This window comes from Toxorhynchites rutilus, chromosome 1 (assembly GCF_029784135.1).
Source record: "Toxorhynchites rutilus septentrionalis strain SRP chromosome 1, ASM2978413v1, whole genome shotgun sequence".
NCBI classification, from domain to species: domain Eukaryota; kingdom Metazoa; phylum Arthropoda; class Insecta; order Diptera; family Culicidae; genus Toxorhynchites; species Toxorhynchites rutilus.
Window position 1 is genome coordinate 45,380,153 of NC_073744.1, and position 13,002 is coordinate 45,393,154.

General features: G+C 38.4%; 1 protein-coding gene across 2 annotated transcripts in view; it reads left to right on the forward strand.

Annotated features, from left to right (window-relative positions):
* Positions 1 to 13,002, forward strand: part of LOC129776003 (steroid hormone receptor ERR2) — an 83,632-nt gene that overhangs the window by 64,023 nt on the left and 6,607 nt on the right. For both annotated transcript variants that reach the window (XM_055781369.1, XM_055781362.1), the window contains exons 2-5: positions 2,642 to 2,779; positions 8,639 to 8,945; positions 9,012 to 9,658; positions 9,719 to 9,891. In XM_055781369.1, coding sequence (XP_055637344.1) covers positions 2,648 to 2,779; positions 8,639 to 8,945; positions 9,012 to 9,658; positions 9,719 to 9,891 — 1,259 coding nt within the window. In that variant the 5' untranslated portion in view covers positions 2,642 to 2,647. The remainder of the gene's footprint in view (positions 1 to 2,641; positions 2,780 to 8,638; positions 8,946 to 9,011; positions 9,659 to 9,718; positions 9,892 to 13,002) is intronic.

The window sequence follows — 13,002 nt, forward strand, 5'->3', positions numbered from 1 at the left end:
AATTGACATACACTCAGCTACTTGTGATTATATACTTTTTGCACCAGTACTATTTTTTTCCCCCTGTTGGGTGTGTACCCCTGCGTCCATTATTTTGAACTATTGTGGTATACCCCTTTTTATACTACTTATTGATGAAGGAGTAGACTGAAGGCTACAGCGAGATAGGTGCCAATCAGGAATAATCTGTTTGATAAAATTTATAATCCTGATCGGCGACGCAGACCAAATTTCCTTGGGCTCCAGAATGGCTTTATCAAGGTGTTGAAGTCTGCGTCTAGTTAGAGCTCCGCAGTTACAGAGCAAATGTTCCGAGGTTTCGCTTTCGGCATTACAAAAGCGACAAATATCATCTTGTGCTAGACCTATGTTTTCAAGATAGTATTTATTCGGGCAGTGTCCTGTTACAAGGCCAGTGAATGTGCTGAAGTCTTTCTTACTAAGGCTTAGCAGCTGTTGAGTTATTTTAATACTCGGCTTAATAAATTTTTTCGTCTGTTTAAGTTTTGCAGCCATCCAATAGGTTGTCACTTCCCGGTCTTCCCATTTATTCAGCTCACTTTTCAACACACAGTCAGAAAGTCCACAGAATGGTTCTGGAGCAGTGAATGGTGAGTTTGAGCCGTTCCTGGCAAGTTCATCTGCTCACTCGTTGCCCCCTATACCGCAATGGCCAGGAATCCAGTACAATTGATGAAAATCATGCAGTGTATGGTAGACACCAATATCCACACACTAGAATATAAATTGAAGCATTGTTTTTTTACAATGACACAAAGCAGAAAGATTAGCACCTGTTCTTAAAGAAGTCGGACAGAGTGTATATCAAAGATAGAAAAAAAAATGACCGATCACTTGTTTTTTTTTTCAAATACCGCACAAAAAAATCGCACGAGATTTTGATGCATTTTTTGTGCGATTGCACAACAAAATTCGCATAAAAAACGCACAAAAACCAAACAGGTTTTACTGTACGGCTGTTTTTCCAGTAAATACAGGTCTAGAGTTCGGGTGGGTTATGATTGGATGATGGTGAAGCATAGAACGTTTTATTCCGGCTATTCTGGGTGACATATGGAACTGAAGATGAACAACATAATCGATGGATATCCGGAAACTAGCGATTAACGAGTATATCACTGCGTCGAATCAGGAGTGAATCCTGATTTCCAACCCTAACCGTGAGAATTTCTACCTGTGATACCAATGCTATTTCTGATACATAGTCCTCCAAGGAAATCGGCATTTTTTTGTTAGTGGTAACCTCTATTTTTGAGCAACGTGCTATCGATAAATATTAATTTTCTATAGTTCCCAACTACATCTCTAGTTTATATGATCACCTTCCCCAACATTATAATGATTCTGCATTTCATTTACGATTTTGCATGATTGTGCTGATTGTATCGCTTCGTTCTACGCTGCCGCACACGGTTGGGATTAGCCACCCTCGCAACTTCCACTGCACATCAAATGAGGATTGATGATTACTTTTATAACACTTTACCACTTAAGTGCAGCGTAATTTCCGCCAGCTTTAATTTGCGAATGCATCTCGTCTGGTAGATTAATCGCTCTCTTGCGGTTTTTTTTGGGGGTTTTATTTTGTTGGTTTATTATTTGCCCTGTCCTCATCCTTCTTCCCACAGGAACGCGTCAAAAAGTTTACAATGTTGTTGGATTTGAGCGATCATTTGTCCAAATCGCCGTGTCTTCAACGTCAATCGATGTCCAAAATATGTGGTGGGCAGTGGCGTTTTGTGTATGTGTGTCGAGACGATGAGTTTATCATCCGTCCTTCTTTTGCTCTGCTATAGGGGAAAGAGGGGCTTGTTCGAACACGGGGTACATTCATACAATAGCTGAACCAATCCAATCCTATACCGAGTTTACAGAGTGCAAGTTAGTATACGAGTCGGTCTATACAATTACAAATCGGTTTGAAACAAATGGGCTCTAAGAGCCTTATCGCATTGCGATTCGCCGGACTGTCAGTTGAACCGATAACGATATTATATATGTTTTGGAATATTGTTGACTTTTTACATGAGCTTAACTTTATCTTCTTTGATATTTCATAAAAAAATAGCTCTTATATATCATGTTCATCTAGCGCGTGCTTCGATCTCGATACCTCTAAAATGAGAAAAAATAATGAGGTATGAGCAAATATACAAATGGGTAATTAATTAATACTTCTTCATTCATTTTGTTGTTTATATTCTTATGTACTAAATTTCTCCACCCACACTGTGTGCCATTGAACCCCTTTCATGGGTACATTCGAACGTTTTGATTTTTTTTGTTTGGAAAATCGGGTCTACCTTTCGAATGTTACATCTTTTATGTAGTCGGTTTGGATAAGCCCCCGTTCTCCCCTACAGTGTAGCTTACATTCACTCCCATTCGGTTAGGTGATCAAGCGTGTGTCGTCTGCTACTAATCCATTGAATGCGTGCTGTGTATCCGACCAAAGCCAAGAAAAAGAAAACAAGAATCGAAACGAGCAATCCAGGTGAACCGAACAATTCACAGATGTAATATATTTTAGTTCATTATGAATTAAACCTCTGAAGGAAGTCGCTCTGCAAGGAAATTAATTAGTTTTTTTTTCTCTCTCTCTTCGTTCGCTTCTTTCCAGGTCTCTATGATGGCAGGCGATGGTACGCCCGCTCGAATCAAACAGGAACTGATAGAAACCTCCTGCTGCAGCCCGGCGCCGTCCTCGGCAGGCAGTATGTCTCAGAGCAATCTCCTCTACAGTGGATCAAGCACAAAGGTCACTACAATAAAATTGAACCCATTTCAGTTGACCAATCGATCTGAAATTTGGAACAAACATTTATCTATGCAGTCATTATAAAACTGCGTATTTCATGATTTTAAAAATCCAAGATGGCGGCCGTTACAAAATGGCGGATTACATATTTTCTCAAAACCCCATCAATGCGGGTATCAAATGAAAGAGATTAACTAGTAGAACACAGTTATACATGAGGAATGCAAATCCAAAATGGCTGCCACAACAAATTGGCGATACAGGTAAACTTCGATATAACGTACATTTCACTTTCAAAATTGTACGTTGTATCGAATTGTACGTTATATCGAAGCATAATAAAGTACTCACAAACGTAGTCTATAATACATTATTAAGTTGCTGATTTAGTAAAGTTAATGAATAACTTCAATCAGAAGACGAAACCAGCCTTTCTCATGATGTTTCCCTTCGTACTGTTGATTAAAGCTTGATTCGTTTAGAATCCGGAATTACAAAACCAGCTGTATTTCGGGATTGATTGAAGGTACAAAACTTGTTTTAGCATCACAATACAGATACTTCATTGTTCTATCAGAAAAAAAATATTGAAAATTTTCTTCCTTTACATTTTGGAAATGTGTACGTTATATCGAGGTAAGATGTACGTTATATCGAGTGACGTTATATCGAGGGTACGTTATAACGAGGGTACGTTATATCGATGTTTGTCGTCCCTGTATATATTTTTTTCCGAAACACAATCAATATGGGTATCAAATGAAAGGGCTTGACTAGTAGAACACAGTTATTCATGAGGAATGCAAATCCAAAATGGCGGATTACATATTTTCTCAAAACCCCATCAATATGGGTATCAAATGAAAGGGATTGGATAATAGATCACAGCTATTTATGAAAAATTCACATCCAAATTGGCCAAAATATCCATTTACTTTATTAAACGGTTTTATTCAACTTGAACTGTTTGTATGTATGTTTGTGTGTTTGTAAGGTTGTCCCACATTAATAAAAATTAGAAATTCATTTTTTTTATCCCATTTATTTATTTTAGGCTCATTAGCATTTTAGCTGTAACAGAGCCGAATTTTAATCGTGTACATGTCACATGGTTATCATATCTATAATTAGCACATTACACAGCTGCCATTTGCCAGTATTCCTTCTATACCATTGCATATGGTACATTTACACAGTAGCCATTTAGGCGTAAGAGTACTCTTTCTGTTCTTCCATTATCCAGTTAGACCACCGGACAGCGGAGACAGTTGATTGATCATTGTTGAGTTATTTATAGAACAGCAGCCCGATGTGTCTTGCAGAGCAGCGCAGTTGTATGGATGAACCGATCTTATTTCGACCGTGGATCGATCTCCATCGCTGATGATTGTTGCGTGGACGTAGTAATTCTGTAACAACACAAAGATGGTCAAATGAGGGCCCTGAGTTTTGAACTCACGATCGATCGCTTACTAAGCGAACGCGCAACCAATGTGGCTACGGAGACCCCCTGAAATTCAATTTGGCCGCCGCTAAAAAATGGCTAAATGGCTTGATTTGGAGAACACACTACATTATGAAAAACATAAATTCAAAAAGGTCCCCTCAATACCGGTATCGAATGAGATGATTTGACTAATAGAATACAGTACATCATCAAAAAATTTCGAAAAAAATTAGGTAAATAAAAATTTAAAAAAGTTGAATGGTTTTATTGTAATCATACACATAATGTACTAAAAACTAGAAAATAATTAGGCAAGTTGCAGTTAGTAGTTATCACTTCCTTCCTTCATTAATCTGGGGCAATGATGAGACTAAAATTAAATTCGTTGTTGTTCAATTTTCACCAATTCTTGAATTGCTTCTAGTTTGAAAGTACAGTAATTTACATTTAGCTCGACATTTAGCTAATTGGACGGACCTGTAATGCGACATATTTATTTGGACATTTTTGTAAACATAGAGTTCGGGGTCCAAATTATGACCCCACATTGAAAGTCGACACTGTACCACTGTCATCGCAAATGTTCAATTACAGGTTAAAATCGCCTCCAATGCGACACTGAGTGGTGCTTCGACACATCGCATTAAATACAATTTACTGTACAACATGTCACAAGCTGGATGGGAAGAAAATTTCCAACTGTGAAAGCTGTGGCGAGTGGCAAACGCAATCGTTAAAAAGGAAGGTTTAGCCGATCAAGATGGGGATATCGAGTGATAACGAAACAATAAACTCTTTAGATTAAAGATAATTTTGTGATCCTGAAAAGGACCCTTTTTAGCCTGCATGTGAATCCAACGAGCGAACAAATCGTAATGAATGTATTTTTTTGCCATCGCTCCCTTTTAACGCTCATTCGTTCGTCTCGTTGGACTCGCCCCTTTGGCTGAGTCTGCCGATTTGTCTCTATCCTGTGAGCGTGTACCGCTAAAGTACAAAACGCGCGGATCCGCTGAAAAATATATCATTCTCTTTCAAACCGTAAATCAGTGTGGTTGTATGGCATCGTTTCACATCACATCGCATCAACGGATTGGTGCCGGAGTATACCTAATAGCGGTTATAGAATTTCGGCCGCCGGAGTGCTCGAGTTGGCTTGCAAAGCTGCTCACGACAATAAGAAAACCCGCCTACAGAACAGAGCACATTCGGTTCGGTGGCAAACGCAATCGCAAAACGACAGCAGGTAGAAGAAGGAAAAAGTTTGTTTATACTGTTTATGGTTATTATGGTTTATAGTTATGCTGTGGTGGCAAAACCAGCCACCGTAAAACACGGCGCTTTTCAGGGCCATTAAACCTTTCAAAGAAGAGTTATTAAAAGTTTTCACAATACCAATGCATTCTAAAGTAACATAATATGACATATAATATAAACTGATTTATTTTGTTTATGCTTGTTCTTGAACTTATTGGTGGTTGGGGTCTTTTAACACATTGCGGACCGCTCACGAGATTTATCGTGTTTCGCGTTCCGTCTGTTACGGATGGATTACGAAATAACCCGTGTTTCTACACATGGAGGTTAAATCCTTGGTTTGCCAGGAATCTAACAAGGCCTACCGATGGCTCATCTTTGTCTCATCCACATCGAAGAAAACAATCTTATTCGTGGAATCCGAACAAACGAAACGTTCAAGTTTGTCCTTCAACGTGTGGTCCTTAATGTGTTAAATCGATCATTCAGTTTTCACAAACCCATGCATGGTTTCCGAATTAAAAGTGGCTTCAAATTACAACACATTGTATGCAGGATGGCATTAACGAATTTTCTCGGTAGCAAGAACTGCTTTCTTAGGTTGATAACTGATGTTGAAAATCGACTGACTTTACATCTGCATTGTATAGAAAGATAACTAAGGAGCAACATGATGAGCTATGTATTTCCTGCTGCTCTGTTCTTATTTTAAAGGACTTTAATCCGAAGATCATCCGTCCCTGTATTTACTGTTGGTTTTTCAGAACGCTTATAGCTCGTTTATTTCTCGACAGATCGTAGAGTTCGTCTCCAAAACCTGCTCAATATGTGCTCAATACTGAACGATATGATAGTGAATGAGCTGATGACCACCTATGCATTCCCTATCACAGCCATCATTTTGATTGTACGATATGTACATACGCTGAAAGATGCCCGGCGTTGAACATTTAATAAGTACAAAGCCTTCAGAAAAAAATCAAGAATCAAGTTTGTAAAAACAACGCAAAAACACAACACCAAAGGTTCTTTTCAGAACCCCCAACATGTTCATAAAGAGTAAACTAATCCATTTTTCAGGTAGATAGGTATTCACGTAGGGGAAGAAAATAAAACAATATATTTAAAATATACATTTAGCAAAGCTGTCCCCTTTGTATAGTCCTACGTCACTCCGGTTATGTCCCCGACATTACCCACGCGTCTTTTTTATTTCTATCTTTTAATATAGTCGATTTAGAACTTTTTTCCTTAGTTGCATTAGGGTGATCATGAAAAAGTGGGTTTTTTTTGGCTCTAACTTTCATATTTTTAATTCTACATTAAAAGTGTCTTCATACGACTTTTAGGGCTTATCAAGATCAACATTTTGCAATGCAGAACTTGTTAATATTTTAATACAATGTTTTTGATGTTTTTTTTTATCCAAAAACTCATGATTTCAATTTTAATTTACTCAAACACGAAAAATAACATAGTTTTCTAAATCACCTCTATCTATAAAGATAAGAAAGTTTTTTTTTTATATCTGTATTATAGTGACTTTCAACTCATTTGGCTGGTTCGTCACTTTTACTTCCATTTTTGGAAGAATGTCGGGAGTGAGAATTGAACTCGTGACCTTGAGCGTGAGAGGCATGGATGTTACCACTACGCCAGATCGCCTCCACATAAGAAAGTTATATTTTTTACTTCATCGACAATTTTGGTCACCCTATTTTTGATAACATGAAAAAGAGCGCTCAATCATATGTAACAACTTTGTCGAAGACAGTTTTTGTCTAGAGAATAACCGTCGAGATTTAATTGCTAATTTCCACTTAAATGCATCTCCTGGACCATTGTGCATTGGCACGGCACGTACCATGGCACGACAAAATTTTGTACCATTTGGTACGACACGGAGCTGTGCCATGGTACACTTGCAATGGTTGGCACAAATGGCACAAATGGTACAGCTGGCACAACTGGCACAGTTGGCACGGTTGGTACATTTGGTACACTTAGTACGAATGGTATGTTTCAGTGCACTGATTCAAATCCTTATTTTTACAAAACGGTTCTGTTGCTTGCCCTGTTTGTATGCTTGTCTACAGGGGATCGATTCAATGCTGTTTTTTTTAAGTAAAAATAATAATTGTTTCCCGTTTTTTTCTCTGATTGCTGTCTGGCGTACCGACAGACTATTTGGGTTAGAGATGTACCATCCGCTCATGAGCTATCCCGAAGAATCGACTCTTTGAAGTGAGTTGACATGGCACAGCCCGCAAAACAAATAGCTCTTTAGCTCACTTTGAGAATAATGCAAGAGGGAAAAGAGCTATAGAATTGCAGAGAGTGTGTGAGCTGTAACATTCAAATGAACTGAGCGCCTCTCGCTCTTCGCGTTATGACATAAGCTCAGTTTCATTTGTTCCCCGTCTTTGCAACTGTTCTATTCGCGTTGACGGCATTGAGCTTTGTTTACTAGTTTAGGGGGCGCCAAAGATAATAATTGACTTTAAGGCAGAATGAACACGTTTTTAAAATTGAAATTATGAATGAAAATTGACTTCTGTGTATCAAATTAGTATTTTATTTAAATGAAAAACACTTGAAAGTCGCCACCAGACGTCGACACTGAAAACTGAGCTGAAGCTTTTAGATGAGCTGAGTTGATCTGAACTTTTCATCATGATGAGTCCCAGTGTTTCGATTTTTGAAAAAAAAAACGAAATGATAGTAGATCTCGACGTTCCATGCACTTTTAACACATTTGGCATCAACTTTTTTTTTTTCAAAAACACCATTTTCAGGTAACCAACAACATGTGTTGAGGTCTGAAGTTGAGACTATGATTATGTCAATGTCCGTACGGATAGTGTTTAAAGTTTAAATAGATTCATGCCGGCAACAGAGTCAGTTCGCTTTGATTTTTGTTTTCTATTACCGGTCTGTTAATTCGATTAAATATACATATTATAAATTTTAAAGTTATATAAATATTTTGTCATGGTATGAGGAGGGTCATTATCATCATCAAGAAGATAATCTTTTATGACATCTAATAATAAACAATCAACACTAGCCAAACTCAGATCAGATACTGATAACCATTACAATTTTAAAATTAAATACTCAGATTACATACAGCGTTTCCTTCATTTGCATTGTAGATGGAATACAAATGTAGTAGCAATAATGACATCGGTCAACTGACGGAATTTAATTCCGGAAACAACAATTGCAGCAGTGCCGGTGGTGGAGGAGCGCCACATTCGCCTGGTTCGCCAGACCGGCAGTTTTGCAGTTCGACTACCTCAGCCATAGGTGATTTCGGCAGTGATAGTACAAATCAGGACACGATAAAGGAAGAAATACCGCGTCGGTTGTGCCTAGTGTGTGGAGATGTCGCCAGTGGATTTCATTACGGTGTAGCCAGCTGCGAAGCGTGTAAAGCATTTTTCAAAAGGACCATTCAGGGTTGGTGTTAAAATGTACTTATCAATGTCCGTCAATTCCACATCTGTTTTATATATCCCATCGTAGGTAACATCGAATACACCTGTCCAGCCAGTAACGACTGTGAGATCAACAAACGACGGCGGAAAGCGTGTCAGGCTTGCCGTTTCCGAAAGTGTCTTCTTATGGGTATGCTGAAGGAGGGAGTCCGGTTGGATAGGGTACGCGGGGGTCGTCAGAAATACCGGAGGAACCCATGTGCAAACCCATACCAACTACAGTTGACACAATCGAATCCTCAATATACCCCGCAATCACTGGAGGATATTAAAATTCTCGAAGTATTATCATCATTCGAGCCCGATCCGCTGACCATCGGTCACGGGTTTGATCTTATGAACAGCAGTGCTAATGATCATGATTCCGATGCGAAGGGTGGTAATGACTCGCGGATGAGCATGGGTGCGAATGCGCAGGAGATGTTGAGTGTGTTAAGTGATATATACGACAAGGAGTTAGTTGGTGTAATTGGTTGGGCCAAACAGATTCCGGGTTTTACCGATCTCCCCTTGAATGATCAGATGCGATTACTGCAGGTCAGTTGGGCGGAGCTACTAACGCTAATGCTGGCGCATCGATCGATACCGTTTTCGGGGCGATTATATTTCGCCACTGATTTCTGGTTAGACGAACGGTCTGCTAAGGAATGCGGAGCGGCTGACCTGTATAATCATGTAAGTTATTGACAAAAACCGATACGCTCAAACGTCATTGTCGCACTTTTCTCCTAACAGCTCACCCAAATTGCACAACGTTTGGAAAAGATCTCAGCAACGAAGGAAGAATACTATCTGCTCAAAGCACTGTCTCTGTCGAATTGTGATATTCGGCTGGATAATTACAGTGCTTTGAAGAAAATTCGGGATAACATTCTATACGCCTTAAATGATTGTGTACTGCTGATAAGGTAACTATACTATCTTTCGCCATAATTGTGTTGTGAATTGACAGATTCAGCTAAATATAAATCACGGAGAAAATTAAACCTAACATCTTAAAAATGAAGCAATAAAGACGGAATGATTGAGCTAAAACTAATCGTTTTAGTCGAAAAATTAAAGGCAAATCTAGGGTCTGTTCTGCTACTAACATAACCTCAAGTAGCTTTGAGCGCACTGGTCCTGACGCTGTGTAGGCAAATCATACCATTTACTGAATCACACAGTCAGTTGCTTTATCAGCTACTAACACCTGCTAGAACCGTTGGAAAAGTGTATGGTATTCGAGCCTTTTAGGGCAGGACTGCTGTCTATCCAGTCATTCACAGGTCCTGGGGTAGTCTTAGAGCAGCTAAATACAACCCAAATGAGAATATTGGAGTCTCAGGTTGAGACCCTAAGGTTCAATACAGATTTGCGACAGAGGTCATTCTTTTCAAATCATTTACTTGGAAGACTCAACCGCAGTAGCTTTACAGAGTCGATATTTTTTTTTTTTTGAACTATGTTTATTGGGAATCGATCAATTACTCACAGTTTTTTCGAAATTATAAGGAAAATAATTTTGAGGAACTGGTCAATGAGTCTTATTTTGATCAGAATCTAATTTTTAAAAAATTGGAAATCAAAGCGAAAATAAAAAAAAACGCCTCTCTGGTTTCGACATATGTTATGTGAAAAAACATCAGCTTTCAAGAAAAAATTTAGAAATATATAGCGCCCTTGGTCCCGAAACCATGTAAGCTATAAATAATAACTACAATGAATAAATACGGTTAACTTTGAAAAATCGGAACATAAAAACAAAAAAAAACGCCCATTTGGTTTCGAGATATGTCATGTAAAAAATTCTCTGCTTTCCAAAAAAATATTAAAAATATGGCGCCTGGAAAATCCGCGTAAAAAGAAAGCATGTCACCTAATGATAGATATCTAATGGGACTATCCTTACGTAAAACGGAAGAAGTTGAATGTTGCTTGATTCCGAAAACCCGTTGTTTTTTCCTGCTATTTCGTTGCTTACTGGTAGCTATAGTTCGGTTTTGAGGTCATCTGATGTTGCTAGAAGATTCCCTTGTGATTTGTATACTCTACTGCCGATGCACGTGTAGTACCACTGTTGGACCGTCCAGAGCAAAGTAGACAGTGAATGTCTTCACGAATCGCTGCCCGTAAAAACTCCGTCCCGTTGTACCGCCCGGTGAACTCCCCGTTACCCAACACCTAAAATCCACGTAAGAATCGTGATAAGGTGCGGCACTAATTTCCTTCATAGGCGCTAAGCTCCGTTACAAGCACTAATTACCGTTATATGCTCTGAGGGAGTATAAGAGAGAGATGTGAGCTGGGGAGAAATGGGATATTGCACCGGTATTTTTTTACGCGGGTAGCGCGTAAAACAAAAACGCGTTAATTGGAAAATCCGCGTAAAAAAACCTCGTAAAAAAACCTCGTAAAAAAACCGCGCAAAAAAAAACGCATAAAAAATTTTAGTGTATATATGCAGGAAGTGGAATTCGCGGCTTTGAACAGAAATAATATGCAGGGAACGTTACAGTGCATGCAAATCATTTTTGTTCGAGAACGCCAATCATATGTGATATAAAATATTGAACAGGTCCGAAATAACGAATGGGATAATTCAAGACAATCCATGAGTTCTTTGGCTAGAAGACATCGATGCTCAAAAGAAAAAAAAAGGGCCAAACATTTTTTCTTATTGTTTACAAAAGTTTATAAATCAAAAACATTTTTTTTTCTTAAAATGACCGAAAAAAAATGATTTATAGATTGAAATTAATTTTTCAAAAACTGTTTTTTTTAAATTCCCAAGCGCTAGCAACTTTCAACAAGTCACCCATACATCGGAAGATGGGTACTTTTACAGTGAGAAAAATTTCTAACTGTTTCATGTTCTCATCAAACATTTACAACTAATCTAAATTTTGTTAAACTCAGGATAGCAAAATAGTGTATTCAACAAAGTTTTAAATTATTAAAATATGAATTTTTGTCGGAGACGTCAACTTTCTATCTTTTAAAGTTTCTGGAATATATATATTCAGCCATCCAATGCCAAACCGATACAGTGGTTCTCAGATTTTCGTCAAAAGTGGTCATTTTGTTTTTTCTCGTAAAACATTAGACCCGTTTTTTTTTCGTTGAGGTGCTCATTTCCATTTTAGGGTGGTGCAAAAAATAAACTTTTCTTTTTTCCAAAAATGACTTTTTTCAAAAAATCATAACTTTTGAACCACTGAACCGATTTAGATGATCGACATATCAAATTGAGCTAGCCTTTTATTGAAAAATGGTAATAGTATTAATATTGAGTTAGGTTCGGATTTAGAGAATGACACTTTTTAAAAAGATTAATTTATTAGGACACAAACTTAGCACTACGCGATACAAAGGAAAAAGAGACCGAGCCACGTTGTCGTGGCTCTTTTCTAACGTTATTTGTGCTTGTTTAGCACATTCCTATTGCTGCACATGGCTTGCGCGCCATGTGCTCTGATTGGTCGCTGGTGAAGGTGTTGATTTCCTAACGGCTCCCCGTCTACTTGAAAGTCGTCCTCGACTTTCCAAATATTACTGCTGAGGAATCAACCTTGGTTGTCTTATAGATGGAACTGCCGCCCGTACTTCCGTTACTACGTTTTCTTCTTCTTGGTCTTCCCTTCTTGTTATGATAATCTTTCCTATGCTGCAGGATGATGCCAGCTTACGCATAGCACAAACGAGAATAATTCCGGTTACAAATGGTGTTGTTATCGAGAATGATCCGAGCCATAGCCATTATAGTATTCCCAGCGTGCCTTGGATGCTTGTTGTGGTCAGGTTGAGCGTTTTGATGTGCTCTCGGTGATCGATATGGTAAGTCTGTAAGTATTCTAACGGGATACGATCTATAGTTTTTGTTGCAATTACCTTTAACCCGATCGTTGGTATAAATGATCTGGCGGGTATATCGGTGTCTTTGTTGGAAAACTCCTCTCCGTTTATGTTTATGGAACAGTTCGATAGTTGTATTAGGAATGATCCAACGAGTTGTTTCTGATGAGTCAAACAGTTTGATG